Source organism: Scatophagus argus, chromosome 4 (genome assembly GCF_020382885.2).
Source record: "Scatophagus argus isolate fScaArg1 chromosome 4, fScaArg1.pri, whole genome shotgun sequence".
NCBI lineage: Eukaryota > Metazoa > Chordata > Actinopteri > Scatophagidae > Scatophagus > Scatophagus argus.
The window spans coordinates 18329959-18349725 of record NC_058496.1 but is presented as its reverse complement, the minus strand read 5'-3'; the positions used below and the strand labels follow the sequence as shown (position 1 = coordinate 18349725).

At 40.4% G+C, this 19767-nt stretch overlaps 3 protein-coding genes across 3 annotated transcripts; all 3 read right to left on the bottom strand.

The window, feature by feature from the left end:
- Positions 1-930: 930 nt before the first annotated feature.
- On the bottom strand, positions 931-3023 carry ankrd34bb (ankyrin repeat domain 34Bb). The gene is made up of 2 exons (XM_046386164.1): positions 2543-3023; positions 931-2425 (listed from the first exon to the last, which is right to left on the bottom strand). The coding sequence occupies exons 1-2, from the start codon at positions 2743-2745 to the stop codon at positions 931-933; spliced, it is 1698 nt and encodes a 565-aa protein (XP_046242120.1). The 5' UTR covers positions 2746-3023.
- Positions 3024-9052: 6029 nt separating this feature from the next.
- Positions 9053-12755, bottom strand: dhfr (dihydrofolate reductase). The gene is made up of 6 exons (XM_046386205.1): positions 12574-12755; positions 12325-12374; positions 11303-11408; positions 10652-10775; positions 9888-10003; positions 9053-9347 (listed from the first exon to the last, which is right to left on the bottom strand). Exons 1-6 carry the CDS (start codon positions 12663-12665, stop codon positions 9266-9268), a joined length of 570 nt encoding a protein of 189 aa, XP_046242161.1. The 5' UTR covers positions 12666-12755; the 3' UTR covers positions 9053-9265.
- An 863-nt stretch (positions 12756-13618) lies between these two features.
- Positions 13619-19689, bottom strand: gtf2h2 (general transcription factor IIH, polypeptide 2). The gene is made up of 15 exons (XM_046386179.1): positions 19563-19689; positions 18652-18743; positions 18485-18562; positions 18103-18139; positions 17304-17390; positions 17158-17208; positions 16826-16880; positions 16138-16243; positions 15727-15817; positions 15423-15618; positions 14949-15012; positions 14754-14857; positions 14552-14654; positions 14417-14456; positions 13619-13917 (listed from the first exon to the last, which is right to left on the bottom strand). Exons 1-15 carry the CDS (start codon positions 19614-19616, stop codon positions 13807-13809), a joined length of 1269 nt encoding a protein of 422 aa, XP_046242135.1. The 5' UTR covers positions 19617-19689; the 3' UTR covers positions 13619-13806.
- Between the last annotated feature and the right edge of the window lie 78 nt (positions 19690-19767).

Genomic DNA, 19767 nt, shown 5'->3' with positions numbered 1-19767 from the left:
TTCAATCCAAGATCATTCTACAGGATTAAGCTTTCTGTGATGTCACAGAAAGTCCCAAACCTTTTTGACTCACACAAGTGCTGTTGAATTAAGTCTGAGTCATCAGATGAAATCTGGTATTCAGTGCTTCCAAATCTTTCAACTTCAACCCATGGCCTTCCTCAGTGGATTGAGTTGAGTAGAATGTCATGGAGATAGATTGGTTGATAGAATGTAACTTGGGTCATGTGATAACAAGTGGTGATAGGGGATTGTGAAGACTGACAGGAGCATAAAGACCACAGTGTACAAAATACCCATGCTGCCATACCAATACATCAATTTTGATCTTAAACCCGTACTGACAACTGAAAAGATCAGTTGTGCGGACTACAAACTACATCCTATTAGAAAGGCCCAACAGATGGCAATAGAGTGGATGATAAAATCACACCAAACAAAAAACATCAGCTGTCTGAATACACAAATAAAACCACTAACAATGGTGATTTTAAAAGGGTCATTGGTCAGGAGTCAGCAAATCACTGGACATCAAACTAGGTGGACATTAACATCCAATACCAGGGTTTACCACGTCCTCTCCATATACAACCACCTGTTATCATATGACCAGAATACTGAGGTCACATGATTAAAACAAAACCAACTCTTGACAACTAAGCAGCGGCATCCACTGAGGAAGGAAATTTTTATATTTGTTCTTTTTGTGTTTCATTATGTAGAGTTACACTGTCGTAGCAGCTGTTATGTGGATATGAAATTCTGTCATGAGAAATCTAACAACAGTACATAAATGCAGGCTCAGAATGTCTAAACTGTACTAAGCCTTAAAAGTGCACATGAGCTGGCATCAGCGGTGGTATCATAGGTATAATACAGCAATGTGGTAACAGCACATGCATTTTCTTCTGATGCATCCAATATTTTATACTAATGACCAAAAGTTTCCTTAAAGTTGACCAGCTGTTTTATCTGCTCACTCTGCATTGAGTGGCGTCTCCACAGCATTTTCTTTGCCTTTAGATCTCTCAAGAAAACAGGTGCACAGGGTAGAATTGGCTTTGACCCTGTAAAAACATTATTCAGTGTCTTGCTACTTCCACTCAAAGGGTAGGAAGAGCTAGTGCTGACTCCAATATCTGGTATAGGAGCATGGGGATTCAGAGGAGGGAGGTATCCAGGGCGAGTGTGGGCAATGTGATCCAGAAGAAGGGCCCCTGAGCCTCTCCGCTCCAACCCAGCGGGGCCTCGTCTCTGGACAGAGCTCTCCAATGACTCCCTTGATCCTGACAGAGTGGAGGCTGTGTTGACCAGTTTGTGCCTTTCTGATCCCATTCCAGCTCCTCCACCATTCTTGGAGCCATTGTCTCGGCTGCCAAACTGTGGTAGCTGAGAGTCAGAACTGTAGTGATCAATACCAGTGTTCCGCCGGCGAACCACATTTTGCAGACTGGAAACATTAAGTTGCCTGAGACAGTCAGAGGAATCTTCATCCACAGGACAGGGTTCTTGGGGAAAGGGGAGACTGTCTTGATGCAAGTTTGGGTGAGAAACAGAATGCAACGAGCTTGCAGTACTGTCATATGACATCTTTCTACCAAAGCCTCTTCTTCCACCTCCTCCCCTATTCTCACTTCCTGACATATTCTCCAGTGCTTTCAGAAGCCCTGTTGTGTCTTTGACATCGATGCTGTGGTGGCGTGAAACAGCTGGAGGTCTTCCATGGAAAGCAAGGCTATTGAACCTTAAGGGCATCTCCTCCTCAGGTGTTATTTGCACTGGTTCCTCTGTCAGAGAGGAGGCCTGGCTCTGCTGAAGCAGCCGGGTAGGACTTTTGGACCACTGCTCAGAGTGTAGCCTCTGGAGATTGAGTCGCTTATCCACACCAGGAATGCGTAAAGGACTAGGATGTTGGATTGGAGAACCTGGTCGAGATGTGCCCTGACTGGGTCCTGACCCTAAACACTGGGGATCCCTGAGGCCAAGAAGGGGGCTACCGGGTTGAGGGGAAGCACTTGCTGAGGAGCCCTGTGGAGGAGTTCGCAGCTGGACCTCATGTGGAGACATGCAACAAGCTACAGGTGTGTAATGCAGACGCTCCTCAAGGTCAGGAGGTGGAGGGACATTGAGATACTGCTTTGTCATGTGATGGCCGGATGGCAGTTTGTTGGTGGTGATGATGATAACCTCTTTACCTTTTGCTTTACAGGCATCTAGGAGAACCCTGAGGATGTCCCTATTGCCTGAATTCACAGCATAAATCAAAGCTGATAAGCCTGCATGATCCTCCAGAGTTGGATCTGCTCCACTGTTCAGCAGGAGTGAGAGAATTTCAGCTCCAGCTTGTTCAAGGCATGCATGCATCAGAGCTGTTTTTCCCGTCTTGTCTTGGATGTTTGGATCAGCACCATTTTCCAGAAGATACCTATTGGGAAAAAGATCACATTTATTACATTCAAAAAGTCCTGAAGTAGAAGCTAGTAATCCTCAAAAAACATGCTTTCAAGAAGCAATAGTGTACATGTATCCTGAGAGAACATACCGAATCATCTTGTGTTTGGGCACACTTTGTGAATCTGTATGGTGTGTCTTGCAGGCCACCATAAGTGGTGTCTCGCCATGTTCATTACTCTCGTTTATGTAGGCCCCTCCCTCCAGAAGTAGCCGAGTCAGACGCAGACGACTCAGATAGACAGCCTTCAGTAGAGAATTGCCATCTGTTCGAACCTCAGTTGACTCATCCATTGTTAGGATCTTGGTTATCTCTAATCCACCTTCGGTGTCTTTGATGAATGATGTCACTTGTTTGTCCAAAAGTACACACAGACCAGTGCCTGCAAAAGAGGAAGAGGAACACTAAATTCTCAAATGTAGTCAGCCAGGTGGTTAGCTAACTGTTGGTGGCTTTAAACTGTGGGTCCTCCAATCACTCTATAACTTGAGATAAACTGCAGACCCCATTTGTTTGATAACACAACTAGGAACCCATCCCCAGTTCTCCATGCGTATTTATACATCTGTAGTCTGAGATCCTCACATAATTACTATATATATATATATATACAAATTATATTACAAAAATGTTAGTCAGATTAAATTAAATATGTTCTTAAGTAGTATTCCAGTGATGTGAACATTTTCAAAAGCATTCCAACATTCCAACATTTCAAGCAGTGAGGGTTTTTTTTCTGACCAATGCTCCATTGCCATATTTTGTTGTCACTTAAAAAAAAAAAAAAAAAAAAAAAAAAAAACAGAACAAAAAAGCTCAGAAATGATTGGGCTTCATCCTGAAGTCTGTTTTCCTCCAATTTCTACAAATCATCCTCCATTTTCTGATACAGGAGAGAGTAAACCGTGTTTTGTGGCACAGGTCAGCCCCAGAGCATTGGAGGATTGGACCTGTTTTGGTTTTTTTTGTTTGGAGTCAGCTGTATGAACAGTGCGCACACACAACACTACGCATCAGTCATTTCCCCCAGAAGCTGAAGAATGTGCTGTGTGAACGTAGGTACCTCACACATACTTCATACCAGCAGTAAATGCACTTTTAGCTTTTAGCTGCAGCTGATATGAAAAGGTTGACATGATATAGTGAAAGGACTCCGTCATGGACATGATGGAGTCTTTATAAAAGTTTATGACTGTTGTCACCATGAGTAACTTTAATTTTTAATGGGTTAGGCTTGGTTCCAACAATCCACTGAAAATTACATAATTGATCGAATGACACTCAATGACAACAGTCATTCAATATGGGCCCCAATGTATGTTTAGTATGTGGAGTATGTCCCATTTTAATACAAACATAATAAATGTACAGCTGGAATGAAGATGCTTCAGCTAGACACAAGCATATTTTGAAACAATTGTATTAGCTCTGGAGGGCTATTCAAGCATTAAGTGGTCACACTTGCAGATTTGCATATAATAAATATGACAGAAGAGTGGGCAATTGGCCATGGGCACAGTCTGCACTGTCCGAGTGCCTTACTGATAGTGAATGTGAGTGGTTTGTCTGTCTACATATGATAGTCCTGTGAGTTTTAGTGACCATTCAGTGTTGTCAAGAAGTTACTTATGGTCACAGCTCACCTTTACTATCACAGCTCTGCATTTGGCAGTTGTTGTCATGACATTGCTTTGCAGATGTTACATAATTTTGCCTTTTGGAACCTCTGTAAGAAGCCTAACTGCATGCTGATTTGAACTCTCACTGCAGCTGTCAGACCTCTGATGAAGATGACGCATACACACATCTGCATTTGCACAATATTTACGAGATTCACTTGTATAGTTGCCACTGTAAATATGATTTACAGCAGAAGAGATTATGCAATAGCAGTAACAGTTACAAACCCAAACATGCCGGAAGATTCTGTATGTGAACAAGATATGATTCGATGGAAGTCAGACAGTTAAATGACATAACTTCTGCTCCTTTCTCCCTCCAGCTCATATGTAAGAACACGATGTATTCGTCATTCTCTCCTGGACTGCCTTTATTCACTTCTGCAGCCTATTGTGAATGTGGCCTTGTGTTTCCATCTATCACCCAAGTCTGTGAAACTGTGACCAAGGAATTATTTTGATGCGTAGGGGTGTGTGTGTGTGAAAAAAAAATGTATGAAATGAAAACTGTGTTGATGATACACTGTGTCATTGTGTTACTTATGGATGGAATTCTAGTGAAAACAACCTTTTCTCCATTTTGCTGGGGATCGCTGGAGCCAATGACATGAACTCACTGACCCCTGGGGTCCTCGGACCCTACTTCGACGACCTCCGACCTAAGCCTAAGAGACCAACTTATTTAGCCAACCAGATCATGTCCAGCATCACTTCTGTCAGGCCTTAATTTGCTATCTCTCTATCCTGATTGGATCTGACAGAGAACCTGAGGACATGCTGTGGTAACAACTTATCACAAGGTAGCTACATCCTAAAGAATATGGTGATTTATGGTCTGTTTTGCTATAAATAGGACCAAAATGAACATTATGTTGTATTGAAGGAGACTTGAAACTAGCAACTGAGAACAGAAACTCATTAGGAAGCTGTTCACTGAGGTAAGAAATCTATTCAGTTCAATTCAGTTTATTTATATAGCGCCAATTCACAACAAAAGTTATCTCATGACACTTTCCAATTAGAGCAGGTCTAGACCAAACTCTTTAATTAAACTGTAGTATCGAGAAGTGAGAAATCTAGTGAGAAGTAAAGTCATTTGTTAGCTTATATAAAATCAGACTTCTTTTTGAAACCAGTGGTGATGCTCTCTGCTGGCCTTAAGAGAGAATGCAGGCTTAAATCAGTTCTATTTTGGCTTCACTTTTTAGACCTGGAGGCTGCATCCACAATTCACACTGTTTATGAGTCCCCTAACTTTATGAATGTGCAATACTAAATCGGTAAGGTACTTAATAAAATCATTTGCATGTTGCTATAGTGGTTAATTAGGCAAGACTGTAATGTTTAAGTGAGGAACAGCAGATTTTAACCTCTGATAGCCGCCTTTTCTGCAGGGTGACATTCAAACCCCTGTCTGTGCTTCTTTGAGGGGTCAGACCTGGCCTTCAACCAGCACCAGTTCAGACAGAATAGCTAATGAGAGAGGCAGCAGAGAAAATGTCATTCCATAACATTTTATCATTTCACATGTAAAGGCCACACATTCTTCTTCATTCCATGCTTCCAGGTAAAGAGCATTATTATTGGGACGATGATGATGACGATCAAAACCGCTCATGCTTTATATGTATGTATACATTTTCATGAATGTGTTAAGAGCTACTTATAGATGTAGTCAAGTAGAAGGCTATGTGCATTTCCTAACATACTGTAAGAAACCAATTTAGTCACAAGTAGCACTAAAATATGCTGACAGTACATCACAAAAGCAGAGTTCAAAATATGACTGAATAATGTTTCTTTGAACAGCACAGTAATCATCCTGCAAGGACAAATATCTCCTGCTGCTTGCCATCCTGTACATAAACATTCTAAATGCTGTCTACATAATTTTATATGTCATATGTCTCTGTATTATTGAGATACAAAGTTCTTGTCTCTTGCACACTCACACAAAAAAGACTTCACCATGATAAGTCCTGTATCATGGCATTAATACTGTAAATGAAAGCAGAAGATACACTGTAACAAAAAATGGACAATAATAGTTCTAGATGAGCCGTATAATCCCCACTTGAAAGTGCTGAGGTGTCTGCTTTCCCTAAACATGAATCTTTCTACTGACATTATTACATAACACTTCTTACTACATCAGTGTATTGAATGTTGTGAAAAATGTATGGCACATGCACTAACAAATTATTTTTAAAAGCACAACTTGTAGTGCATAAATCAGTCATGTTTTCTGCACAAGTTATTATTGTTGGTATGCGCACAAACTTACCTGCATGTGTCTCATTCTCTACTGTGAAAGCTGTTCATTGCAGGTCCCCTCCAGTTGATAGGTCACAGTCACAAGCTGAGGAGAAACCAGTAGGGACGGCAGACATCCGTGCAGGGGAGCGACTGATGAAAGGAGGAGGCGAAGACTGATATATATCAGATGGGAGTGAAAGTCTAGCCTATGGCAGCTGAGAAGCAGGAAGCACACAGCCAATGACAGCCTGTCCTATTGTGAGCAGCCACAGTGCAGACATTGGTCTTTGATGAAGTATTTGCGCAGGTAAGACTCATATTCAGACTGTTGATGTGTGGAGTGACAATAGTGCTGCCGACGTCACCAGAAAGTTCAAGGTTGTGGACGGGTTTATTTTGGTGAAGATTACACAACAGAGAGCTTCACTCCCTTCATGGACGTATTACCATATTCAGAAGTCAATGACGAAGAAAGGCTGAGAAAATAAGTCAGTCGAATCTATGGCTGACTGAGGGGGATTTTGGTTTTCTAAGCTTTTAAATCTGCTCATGTAGAGATGAACTAAACTGATACCTTTCACCAGTTTGTGAAAATTAAAAACCTATGTCAGTATGATGTGTTAAGTGCTCAAATTTAGTCTTCTATGCTTTTCTTCATTCTGATTCATTTATTCCACTTTGTGATTTCTTGTTTGCTGTTGGAGAAGGGGTTTTAACTTGATACATTATCTCACCACACTCTAGGATGAAGGCCTGAGTATGACTCAAACTAATTAAAGTGTAGAGTGTGTTGTCTACCACATCTAAAGGTGTTTTCAGACAGCAGTGCTGTTTATGATATTTAAATTTAACACCAGTTCCTCTATTTTAAATCTGTATTGTGGGGCTTTTACATGTAAACAAGCGTACATCTCATTCTTTGCCAAATGAGTTCACACAAAGCTGATGAAGTTAACCAAGCTTTACGTTTGGGATAATCAAGCCAAAACTACTGTGCAGAAAATTCCATTGTAGCGGAAATAGAAACCAGAGCTACCTGTCATAACATTATTATGTTATTATTACTCCCATATATTAGTCTCCTTTGTTAAAAAAAGAACCAAAAATGAGATTAAAAAAAAAAAAAAATTACTTAATTTTCAAGGTGTCTTTGCAGCCCAGTTATTTTGCGTGTCCATGGAAACAATGATGAAAGCAGCCATCGTCTTGATCTTATTTATTTATTTTTTCATTTTAACTAAAATGGCCAGGTATGATTTCCTTATGTAGAAAAAAAGTCTGTTTTATCTTCTGATAACTATAACACTGCACAACTCATAAATGCTAAGACAAGCTTAATATTTGGTTATTAGTAATGCTATGTCTATAGGCAGTTCAAAGATGTTGCTGCACGTTCTTTCAAACTAATTTAGTTGTGTTGTGCTGTGGATGTCAGGATTTGGTAGTTATAAGGCACTAGAGGCAGAGCTGTTCTACAGACTGTGACGTACAGAGGCAGCTCTGTGTAGGAGTGTGTGTCCAGTCATACGTCACACTTCTTGCCTGGCTTTCAATGACATCAAGCTCTTGCTGGCCTGCGCTCTCTCACACAGTGAGAAACATTACGGCTCTGCTTGCTGCTTGCTCCGAACACCATGAAAAACACTCTCCTTGTATGATCAATTTATCTTTAGAAATTCTGAATTTTATATTTTAGAATATTTGTATTTCCAAAATTGTTTGGAAATACAAATATTCTTCCATACTCTTCATTTCTTTTACTTAAAAATCAAATTCCATACGTGTCCACACCAGCGTAAGAACCCTGTTCGGAGTATGGCATCATAAGTATGTCCACAAATGACAGATGTTGAAAGTTTCACTCCTCCACACATCTGGCCAATCACTGCTTGGTGGGCAGGATATTATTCTAGTAAGTCACTGTGGGGCAGTCGTGGATCAGCGGTTAGGGTGTCGGACCCGTAACCGGTGGATCACTGGTTCGATTCTCCGTCCCGGTGTCCATGGCTGAGGTACCCTTGAGCAAGGTACCTAACCCCCACTGCTCCCCGGGCGCTGCACGCGGTCGCCCACTGCCCCGGGTTTGCTGTGTGTGTGTGCACGTCACTTGGGTGGGTTAAATGCAGAGAACAAATTTCGTTGGAGTGAGTTCCCTCCAATGACAAAATATGTCACTTTAATCTTTAATCTTTAATCTTAATCGTAATGCAGTACAAAACATTTACAATATATGCTGAGGGTCTAAATGCATTTGGCCACAAGTTCTCATCCACATCACAACCCGTGTCCACAAACGCACATTAGAAAGAATCTTTCTGGATTATGGAAACTTGTGTGTGAATGCATGGAAAAGTGATCCAGTTTAGTCCTCACTGACAGCTGCTCAGTAAGGAGATGCGTGTAACCAATAGGATGAGCTTATACAACACAGTGACTCACATCTTAAATAGGAACAATATATAGAGAATTGCATGGCATTTAAAAACCACATAAACTTGCTCTTACATTATCTGAGCCAGATGTTCTGTTTAGGATTTACTGAGTAACTCCTGACTGGTTTATTTGGCCTAATAAAACTTTCTGGCAGAACTTCCTTCATCCATCACCATTGCCTGAGTTCAGAGGGAATAAAAGAAAAAAAGAAAAGACAATGTTCGACACCAAGTTTAAAGACAACTTGAAGATTTTATTCAAGAACTGTATGTTTATCCATCACAAATAACTGGCAGATGCACAGAAACAAAGCATCATGTATGATCATGTTTCACTAACACATCCGCCAACTGTACAAATCATATTAAAAATCACTTCCAGCATTTACATCGTTGTGGGGCCTATATACACAATTGCAAGGATGGTTTCTTTTGCTATTTCCTCTTCACTGCTCAGTGCTCTCGTAGACTTCAAACCTGTACTGGATACCATTCTCCTCCTGCAGCTCTCGTGGAACTCCTGGAAACCTGTGGGAGAAAGTAAAATCTTACTGTATGTCCCATCTGGTGCACACAGACATGGTTATGGCACAGTGTATAACCCACAATAACACACATCATGTGACACACATTCAAGGGACATTACTGAAAAAAAAAAAAACATTTGGATTTACTACCTTGATTTTTAAATGGGTTTGAATTTATTTTTGAGAAAACCTTTATGGGCAATTCCAATTTATTACAACTTGGGTCTTATTTTCCTCAGGTTAGTTTAACTTATTCAGTTGAGAACATCGACAAATGAGCCCCCAAACTTGTTCCAAAACTCCATCGGAGTTTAAAGAACAACTTCCTGCCTGAATATCAACTTTTCAGGTGTTTCAGTTTGACCTCCAAATAAAGTGGTTGAGATAAAATGTTTGTTTGTTTCAAATTTGCCTCATAGTCTTGACCCATTTGATATCACCAAAACCACTGAACAAGATTCAGCTTGTAATAAACATCAATTATGCAAAAAAATAAAATAAAATAAAATAAAAAAAAGGTGAACCTGTGTGGTGATCTTACTCTGGTAGCAGGTGATATTTGTCTGGACTGATTTCAGGGAGGAACGTGTCACATTCAAACTGCTTCAGGATTCGTGTGACAAACAGTCTCCTGGTCCCCGGGCTCTCCATCAGCTCCTGTGTAGCCCAAAGCAACCAACACATAATTACAGAAAGAACAAATCTGTGCGTCCGCAGAGGTGTGTTATGTTGAATATCAGCTAATGACCACCACAGACAGCAGCACCCGGTATAACAGTAAAATTCAACAAAACACAATTATTTTCCATTGTTAATTTGTAATCACATACTCAAGATGACCATTCAATGGCTATTTGAGCATAGCGCATTTCTGTACGCTTTCCACTAACATGGCACAAAATTAACACTAGCCACTAATGAAATGCTGGTAAAATATATAATCGGTTGGTAAATTTGCTAGCTAACTAGCTAAGTGGTAATCTATTGAGTGACTGGTAAAAAATGAACTTTCACTAACCATTTGATCAGTGGACAAAAAAAAAAAAAAAAAAAAAAAAGTCATCCTAAAATGACAAAAATTAAAAACTGAACAATTAAAGCATGTGTGAGACATCTAACTTTAAAGAAAGGAAAAAAAAAACAAATTAAAAATTACTCCCAGACTTGCAGCTACTACCATTTCATTTATTATGGTTTGAATTGATTTGTGTTTATCACTTGGTACCTTTAACCACACGCACATATAGGAATGATCTGAATGATCACTGAGCTGGTAAGTTAAATTGCACAAAAGACTTGCAGTACCTTGTACAGAGAACTGCCTCCTATAACCCAGACCTGGTCAGCCTGGTCTGCCAGCTCCGTGTCAACCAACCTGAGGGCTGAGTTGAAGTCTGCCGCCAGGTAGTGTGCTCCTGCAGGGGGCACTCTGGAGGAGAAATGGCTCTCTGTCAGGTCATTGTTAAGACTGTGAAAAACTTGAAGCACAGTAACATTTCACTTTAGCACCTTTGGACCCTGCATCAACGTTCCTGAGCAGTGTTAAAACTTGGTATAGCAGCCCAATCTGGTGATTTCAAACCGGTTTGAATATTTCCCACTGGCCCAAACCTAATAATTATCAAAGGAAAAAGGTTTTTTTGGGGGGAAAATATAGTCGCCCATAATGCTGGTTCATTTAATAATAAAATTACATCCTGGTCCTATTACATCCTGAACCTTTGGGTATAGGACATATGTTCTGGTATGTAACTTCCTGTTTGTAACTCAAACAATTACTTTAAAGTGGCAAAACACCAGTTGTTGTCTATCAGCTACAGCATGGAGTTGACTTAGCCAGTTAGTCAAGCTCACGTAGTGCCGCTGCCATGTGCAAGCAGTCATACACCTACAGTAAAATATTACACTATTTGTACACAGTGTGGTGTGTCAGCATTAACTGTGTCTGACACATACTTGCACTGCCTGCTGAGGACGATGTTGATCCTGTTGTTCAGAGGTCGGTTCTTCTCAGGGATGGAAAACCACGTCTTCCTGCCCATGATCACCACATTCTGCTTGCCTGCAGGACGACAAGGTTGGAATTAGTTAGAGGATTTCTCTTTGATATACAGGCAGTTTTAACAGATCTAAAATTCCCACTATCCAAGGCTCCAGCATGTGTTGACTGTGTTGTTTTGAAACACATAAAGAGACAAAAAGTGGGTTGGGTCAGGAGTACAGACTATGAGGGCACTGGGTGGAGGTACGGTTGTGTTAACATCGCTGGTGATGGCATTATGTCATTCATTAGTGTGTTTATTCCATGAGTGTCACTTTGGCTTTATTCACACACAAACAGGACCATTATAGACAGAGCTGTAATGCATCTGATATTTGGCTCTGACATGAAGAGCCTCCTTACTGGCTTAAAACTGGCAAAGGCTTTACTGCAGTTTACCAAGTTAGAGGGCAGAAAAGGAAAACAGATTTACAGTTTTATGGAATGATCTCTTATCTGCTTTCTAGGGTACTTGAACATTTGAGCTGTTTTGTAATTTTATAATTGTAATTTTTTTTTTCATATTAAAATAAAATACACCATAAACCACAATACTGCTGCTACTGGTTATGATGAATTCATATTTATTATTTATTACAGGCAATGTTTGTACATTATTCTTTTATTAATCTTAGAGAATTTTGACTATTATTGCAATGGAAAACATCAAGCCAACACAACGCTGAACGTCTTTACTTATTTAGTCCCTCATCCGATTCTCTTATGGTTTAATATACAACCAATCAGCTGCAACATTAAAACCACCTGTGTGCCACCAAAAACAGCTCTGACCTGCCAGGGGAAGGGACAGTTTCATCATAGCTATTGGAGGAGTATAAAACGAGGTAGTTCACGCAGCAACACTATGCGACTAATAAAACTTCGACCTCTGGACCAGAAAAAGCTTATTCAGTTGAATTAACAATGCTGAAGTTACCTTTCACAGAGGGAGTCGCTGTCATCTGTCGGAAGTGTTTGAATTCGTTACTGTAAAAGAAGAACATATAATTCAAATGAAGACAAAGTTAATACACATACAGTGCTTCCGTGCAACCTACAAAGTCCCGTGCTGTTCGTTGTGTAAACATTAACGTTAACCTCGAGCTCAACTTAAACATCTTACTGAAGCTTTATTTGAGACTTTCTACTTTGACGGTCAACCAAAACCTCTTTCAATATGGCTTACGCAAGTCTAACAGGATGCCAGGGCAGGTCTCCATTCATCCCAATTCCCAGGTCAGGACACACGGCCACGATACCGTTCAAAATGCGGGACATTGTCACCGAACAGGACAATGATCAACTATGTGGTGTTTCTTTAGTACACCTTCCCGCCTGTAAATACAGAGGCACCGGAAATGACGATTTCTTCTTCGTCTTCCTGTTTTACGTCTGCTGACAACCTGTCGTTAGCTCACCGCCATCTTGTGGAGAGAAATAACTCCCACCAGTCCTGTTGTCCTATTAGTCAAAATAAATGTGATATCTAATAAAAGAAAGGGTAAAACGTATAAGCGGATCCTCCGGAAGAACCCATTTATTTATTTACTTTTTCGCATTTTTCTTGCGTTAACTGTTTTATTATATGTTCTGTTCAAAGCCTTCTCCTCACTGCAATGAGCAGACCATGGTGATCATTTGTGCATGTAAAACGTGAACTTGTTGGTTGTGAACAAATTGGTGCAATTCATGCCCAAATTTGAAAAAAACAAAACAAAACAAAACAAAAAAAAAAACAAGTTTAACCTCTAACTGGAAAGTATCATGAGATAACTTTTGTTGTGAATTGGCGCTATATGAACAAACTGAATTGAATTGAATACCTCTAACCTTACTGCTCCTACCGATGACGACACAAAGATCTGAATCTTGTATTATTTATTTCATTATTATCATAATTATTATTATTATTGTGGGATTGTGGTTATCCAGCCGGGGAACTTTTGGTCTGGACCTTTCAGCTTTCACATGACCCTGACCTTGGGACTCCCCAAAATCCACTCGCAATGAAAGTGAGCTTAACTCACTTGTTAAATATGTCATATTGATTTTTTTTTTTCAATCATTGGAAGAGTGATGTATTGAATTTTACTTAATAGTAGTAGTTTGACTGTATCCAAACCTACTTTTAGAATATTAAATGTAAATTGAGTATCAAATTGAAAGTAACATGTGAGTAACTGGATAAGGTTTTGAAACTATACAACAAATTTCTTGTGTTTGAGCATTAGTACAAAAACAAAAATGTGTTTTATTGTAACTGCCATGTCACAGACAGAACCATATAAACAATGCACATAAACCACTTCTGACAAATATAAAGCAATGTGCTTTAGGTAAACATCACAGTAGCTCAGACAAGGTTCTCAGAGTAGCCACGAGCTTTGGCACTGAGCCCTTATTGGTTGGCCTCTCAGCATCAGGGGGCACTCTGACTGTGAATACAGCATGGGCAGCAATGCAGCGAGTCATGGATGAAGAGATCACACTCCACGCAGAACACACTGCGACATACTGGACAGGAGAATATCTATAAACACAGACAGAGACAGCAAATAAATAAGGGTGGGTAGAGGGATCGAAGTTGAAGTTGCAATGAAAACAATGAAAGTACACAGTTTTTACTCTTAATATTACTATTATCTATCCATCTAGTTGGATGGCTATTATTAGTCATCCAAATTGAGAAAGACAAACTTCCAAAAAGACAGATGAAAAATGATGCAGTAGAGACCAAGATAACTTGATTTTTAATCCACAGTATGTGGCAAGTTTCAAATACAATTACTATAATGCATCTCAAATGCCCACAATGCCATACCTTTCAGTATATCCTATCTAGAAGGTCATTGGTAACTGTTGGGAATCTCTTTCACTTCATCATTCTGTTTTTTACAAGCATTATACTTCTACCTGTCATGAGTAAAGTGAACTTCATGTGTAAAATTGCTCCTGTGGAGCTCCTTTAAAAGTAACAAGAAAGTATGTTCTACCATCTGAAAGGCCTCTACACAACCAAGCAAACTTACACTTTTATCCTTCAGCTCCCCTTGACAAGCTTGACAGAACCTGAAACCAAATCACAACAGGTTTAGATACACAGCAACAATGCAATATCTGTGTGTGTGTGTGTGCGTGTGTGTGAGTGTGTGTATCAGAGCCACCTATCTTCTTGAAGCTCCTCCACAGAACTCTCTATGAAGGCCTCAAGGGGGAAGAGGTGGTGGAAGGATCTGGCAAGATGGGGGGCCAACACCAGAGTCAAACCTTGGAGACAACACATCACACACATACACCCGACAGTGTTGGTAATTTGATTAGTTTGAAGTCACAGTGCTTTTAAAAACAACAGCAAAAAGAACATACCACAGACTTTACACTCCACAGGAAGCTCTGTGTACTTGGCATGGCACTGCGGACAAAAGTATCCCCCCAGAGACAGACCTGATCCACTGCTGCTGTCCAGATGACTGGGAGACACACAACAGGTGCAACACGTGACAGAGAAAATTCACTATGGCACATGGTGGTGATTCACACTGTTGTTGTTTTTTTACTTACGCCATGCTGAATGAAGGCTTGGCATCCTGGTCAGTAAGAGAGGCCATGGTGTGCTGAGGAAAACCTGAGAGATCACAGGATTCCAGTCAGTCAACCTCAGAACAAATACTCAGCCTCAAAAAATAAAGAGCCATTTCATTGGTGCCTTCCCTGTCTGAGCTTGTGGTGGACTAAAATGCTGTAAATATGGATGTTGCTGCAAAATCATCATTCACCACTTCAGTATCTGAGCAAATGTGAAATATGATCACAATCTGCACTTCTGTTCCTGAGTTATGGTGCTGAATAATGGACGGTGTGAAACTGTGTCATAATTAGAGCATGATTTCTTGAGTTAAAGCTAAAATGGAGTTTTGTGAGGTCACAGCGACCTCTGACCACCAAAATCCAATCAGTTTATCTTTAATGTCCAATTGGACTTTTGTGCCAAGTTTGAATAAATTTCCTGGATGGAGACAGCATCTGCATACTGACCCATGCGTATTAAAGAGCATTCAGATGAGGAACTGGCTGGAGGAGGTTTGACATGCAGCATCAGCAGCTCTTTGAAGTGGCTCTCATCCAGAATGACGTGGTACGAGCCACCCGTTTCCCTGGTCAACACCGTACACACACGAACCTCCGCTGACAGGCCGATTACTGACACCCTCACCTTTAGAGACTTCAGGGTCTGACAGAGCGGGGACAGAGTCAGAGTTACATTCATATTAAGCTAAAATTACGGAAACAAATTAAGCCTAGCAGCTGAGCAAGTGGACACCGGCCACTGTGCCTTCACCTTAATCAGCTCGTAGATGTTGGCTGGGTCACATGTGGTAAGGCTGCTGAGGATTATCAGGATCTCCCGGCTCGCATGTCCGGGCATGTGCCTTAATGCAAAGACAGGCAGCAGCTGAATGACATTCAGTAGCATAACAGAAACCAATCCAAAACATGCAATTGTCAAGCTCCTCTCCTGTGGAACCACCCACCAGTTTCAGTCTGGGAGGCAGACACCCTCTCTACAATTAAGAGTAGACTTAAAACTTTTCCTTTTAAAGCTTATAGTTAGGGCTGGCTGAGGCTGGCCCCTAGTTCTATTATTTCTGTTATTATTGCTGTTGCTATGCATCTCAGTTGGAGTTTTTCCTCACCGCTGTCGCTTGGGGGAATGCTGGGTCTCTGTATGATATGGTCTTTGGGAGCCTACCTGAGGGTCTGTATGGCCAAGCTGAGAGAGTTGTACAATGATGGCTCTCCCACACACACAGTGTCCACCGCTTTCTTCAGAGCAGCAATGTGCTTCTTTGGATTTCCTGGTGAAACAAAACAACATCGAAGTACATTAAAACTGCACAGGATAACTTCGCAGACTGGAGGATGTGGCTGACAGCCAACACTACTTGAAAAATTTCAACAGATGACAGAGGCAAAAAAACAAAAATCACCGGAAGGTGTAGCTTTCTCTGTGCAGCTGATGGTGGAGACACTTGGTTTATTCATGCAATATTAGTATAAATGTTGTAATTTCTTTCTGTTGCAGTAATCCTGGTTTTAATGAGAAAGTCTGACAAAGATAACCTGCCTTTGGACTTTAAAAAGATAACCTAATAACTTTTCATCATTCTGTACGGGGAGCACAAGAAGAATCAAATATATATTGAAGTTCAAACTTATTTTAAATGAAAGTGGAACGATTACACATTACAGAATCAATCAACAGCAATAGGGGAGATCAGAAACAGTAAAAATCTAATAGGTCAGAAAATGTTAAAAGGTTAAGTGAAAATCAGAAGTTTAAAATTCAAGATGAGATGCATCTTTCATAAGCTTGCAATATATGCACAGGGGTACACTGAGGAGTGGAGTCTAACATAATCCTTTTACGTGACCCTCACCTGCCAGGTCAGTCAGCTTCTCAGCCCTTTTATTCTTCGTGGTGATAATGCCCACCTGAGGACACATTGCACATGGTGTCACTTAACAGCCCCTGGCTGCTTGTTGAAGGTTGTTTAAGCTGGCCATAACATGGTGGTCAGGGGAACAGGGTGGGTAACCCCACATCTCCTGTGTACTTACAACATCTGCTATCACAACACGCATCTTTACACAAGAATAATGAGAATAACAAAAAGCTGAACCTGCTGTGTTAAAACAAGAGCTGAAGGGATTTAAAAGTAATACAGGTTATTGTAAAACCTGCACAGAACTTGTGAGTGTGTGAACATACCTGACTAATGGGGTTTTGGTCAAAGTATTCATCGACAAAAGCTTCCATCAGCTGAAGAGAAAAAGAATTAAAGGGAAGGCACTTTACATTTAATGATATGGAATGGCTGCTGGTGCACAGTGTGACGAGTCTGTGACAGAATTTACCTTCAGAGTCGAAGTGAGGCGGTTTGGTTTCAAGTCCTGGTCTTCCATACTCCTTGAACAGTCAATCACCACATATAGGTGACGCATCTAAAGCACAGGACATCCCATAATATTTTGAGGTTTTTGGCAATTATACATTCTAATCAGGAGATCTTAGTTTCCTCATAGCAAAACCCACTTGTCCCAATACAGCACTTAATGTTAGGCTAACACCAGGGTGTCCAAATTGGTTTGTAGTGCAGTGTTCCAATGCCAAAATCACTCCTGTTTAACACTGAACAGCTCGACAGGGCATAGTGTGAGGGGTCAACACTAAGAATTTTTATAATGAAAACTGAGGGGCTTTACAGAATCTCATAGACAATACTTAAAAGTAGAGAGAGGCTTGAGTGCGTGACCACTTCTCAGTTGTGCTGTGTTATAGACAAGCCAGTCTTTGTAAATGTCTTTGGTCAGCCACAACATCTGCAATTTACATTTTCCAGACATAGCTGAAGGTTTGCTCAACGTGAGCTTTCTCACTCGTTTGCTGTAACTTGCATCTTCTAACTTCAATTACTCATACATGTATGTGACTGTTACACTTTTTTGAAGCAGATGGGGATTAAAACAGTGACTAATAACTTCAGGAGATACACATGTAGACAGCAGAGTGCAGATTATTTACTAACATTAAATGTCAAAAGAATTTTCAAAACTCTTGCTTTGCCATATTCACAAGAAGCAACTCGGGATGTGGAATCGTGCAGAGAATGAGAGAGGAACAACTTTGATTAGGAAGGAGACAGAACTAACTCACCATCCCAAGCCTCACTTGACCATGGCTTTCTATCACCCTGGGGAGGAAACAAGGTGGCATTAAGTTTGCACTAACAACAGCAACAGCAATAACATTTTGGAGAATTAGAGAATTAGCTGGAATTAGGACTGGAATTTTAAAATAAATACACACACACACACACATATATATATGTAGTCATTTGGCAGCAAGAGGAAAGGATTCCACAAAAAATATAGTAGTATATCATACATTGCACTTGTGGGTATTAGAAGAAAAATACACTTTCCAAATGGATTCAAATGTACAATAGTGATAATGTTACATGACTGAGTTATAACTTAGAGAACAGTGGGTCTCAAATACATCACACAGAGAGGACAACCTACACACCCACACACACCTTTTCCTTTTGGACTGGAACAGGATCTCTTCCACTGTGGCTTTGAGTGAGCCGGATTCATCCTCCTTCAGCACCTCCCTGTAGGAGAATACATCAATTCCACAATGCTGAATCAAATGACATCAAACTGTCTCAAGTTGAAAATGCCCAGAGTTTCACAGTCTTACCATGTTCTCTCATAGCCCCCTTCCCAGCGCTTAGCTCTCTCTGGTTCTTCCTCCATTGTGTCCACCGGCCAGAAATTCAACTGCGCTAATAGCTAAAGGAGCGGAGAAACAACAGCTTCACATTAACACACGGGTCTGCTGGTCAGGGTGGCCCACGTGAATTCATGGCCGACTAATCGCAAGGAGTCACTTGTGATTTTATTACATTCCATCTAAAGCTAGTTTGTGTCTTTAATACGCCGAATGCTGTATATTAAGAAGACACTTGTAATTCCTTAAAGACTGTGCTCTACAAAGTAGGCTGTGAAGACAAATCAGAAACGCATAACTCAATTCAGAAGTATTCTGAATGGAATTAGGCATGTCTCTGTGACAAAACAGAAAACCTCATCGGAAATTCTGGTGTTACCATAAACAATAATAAAAAGTCTAAGACGAATTATTTGCTCAATACTTGAATGTAATGACTGACTAAAAGCTCCACAAAATTAGCGACTAATCAACACAGTATTCAGTCCCAAGTATACTGTAGAGTTCAGCATCATCCTGTCAAAGCAGGTATTATCGGATGTCGAACAATAACATTAGTAAAGATAATTAACGCTGGTTTCCTGCACCAAATTATTTGCTGATCTTATAGCATTATGTACACCTAGTTATGTCAACTTAAACTATAGTACAGTTAGGTATTTTTTTGGACGACAAGTTACTAACGTTACTCCAAATCAGTATCTTGTAACACAACTTGCTAGTCAGCAATACTCTTAACAAGCAGGTTTCTTTTAAGTAATCATGGTGCTAACGTCAGTCGAGTTACAAAACGTGTCGTCTAGTTAACATCTTGTAACTGTGTGTGGTACAACTTATGAACTAATTTTACAAAAACAAAAAGTCAGCTGTAGCTAAAATACCAGTGAAGTCAAACGCCAGCTGGTGCAACGGATTTTCTGTCCGTATAGAAACATGTTCCCCAGAGAAAATATCCGCTCAGTTAATAATTATTCACTACACATGCGGCGCCTGCTACTACTACTTACAGTAACTTAACAGCAGCATAATTACAACGACAGGCTTTATTTTCACCTATCGATGGATTCCGTGTGCAAACGTTATGTC

What these genes read in the sequence shown, in the direction of transcription:
- gtf2h2 (XM_046386179.1), bottom strand. Translation starts at nt 19,616, where the DNA reads ATGTTTCTATACGGACAGAAAATCCGTTGCACCAGCTGGCGTTTGACT. An exon ending in ACCAAAACCCCATTAGTCAG is followed by an intron (nt 16,881 to 17,157) that starts GTATGTTCACAC and finishes ATGTGTCCTCAG; the next exon opens with GTGGGCATTATCACCACGAA. An exon ending in ACATCTACGAGCTGATTAAG is followed by an intron (nt 15,619 to 15,726) that starts GTGAAGGCACAG and finishes CCGCTCTGTCAG; the next exon opens with ACCCTGAAGTCTCTAAAGGT.
- ankrd34bb (XM_046386164.1), bottom strand. Translation starts at nt 2,745, where the DNA reads ATGGATGAGTCAACTGAGGTTCGAACAGATGGCAATTCTCTACTGAAG. An exon ending in CCCAAACACAAGATGATTCG is followed by an intron (nt 2,426 to 2,542) that starts GTATGTTCTCTC and finishes TTTTCCCAATAG; the next exon opens with GTATCTTCTGGAAAATGGTG.
- dhfr (XM_046386205.1), bottom strand. Translation starts at nt 12,665, where the DNA reads ATGTCCCGCATTTTGAACGGTATCGTGGCCGTGTGTCCTGACCTGGGA. An exon ending in AGCGACTCCCTCTGTGAAAG is followed by an intron (nt 11,409 to 12,324) that starts GTAACTTCAGCA and finishes GTCGTCCTGCAG; the next exon opens with GCAAGCAGAATGTGGTGATC. An exon ending in AAATATCACCTGCTACCAGA is followed by an intron (nt 9,348 to 9,887) that starts GTAAGATCACCA and finishes TTTCTCCCACAG; the next exon opens with GTTTCCAGGAGTTCCACGAG.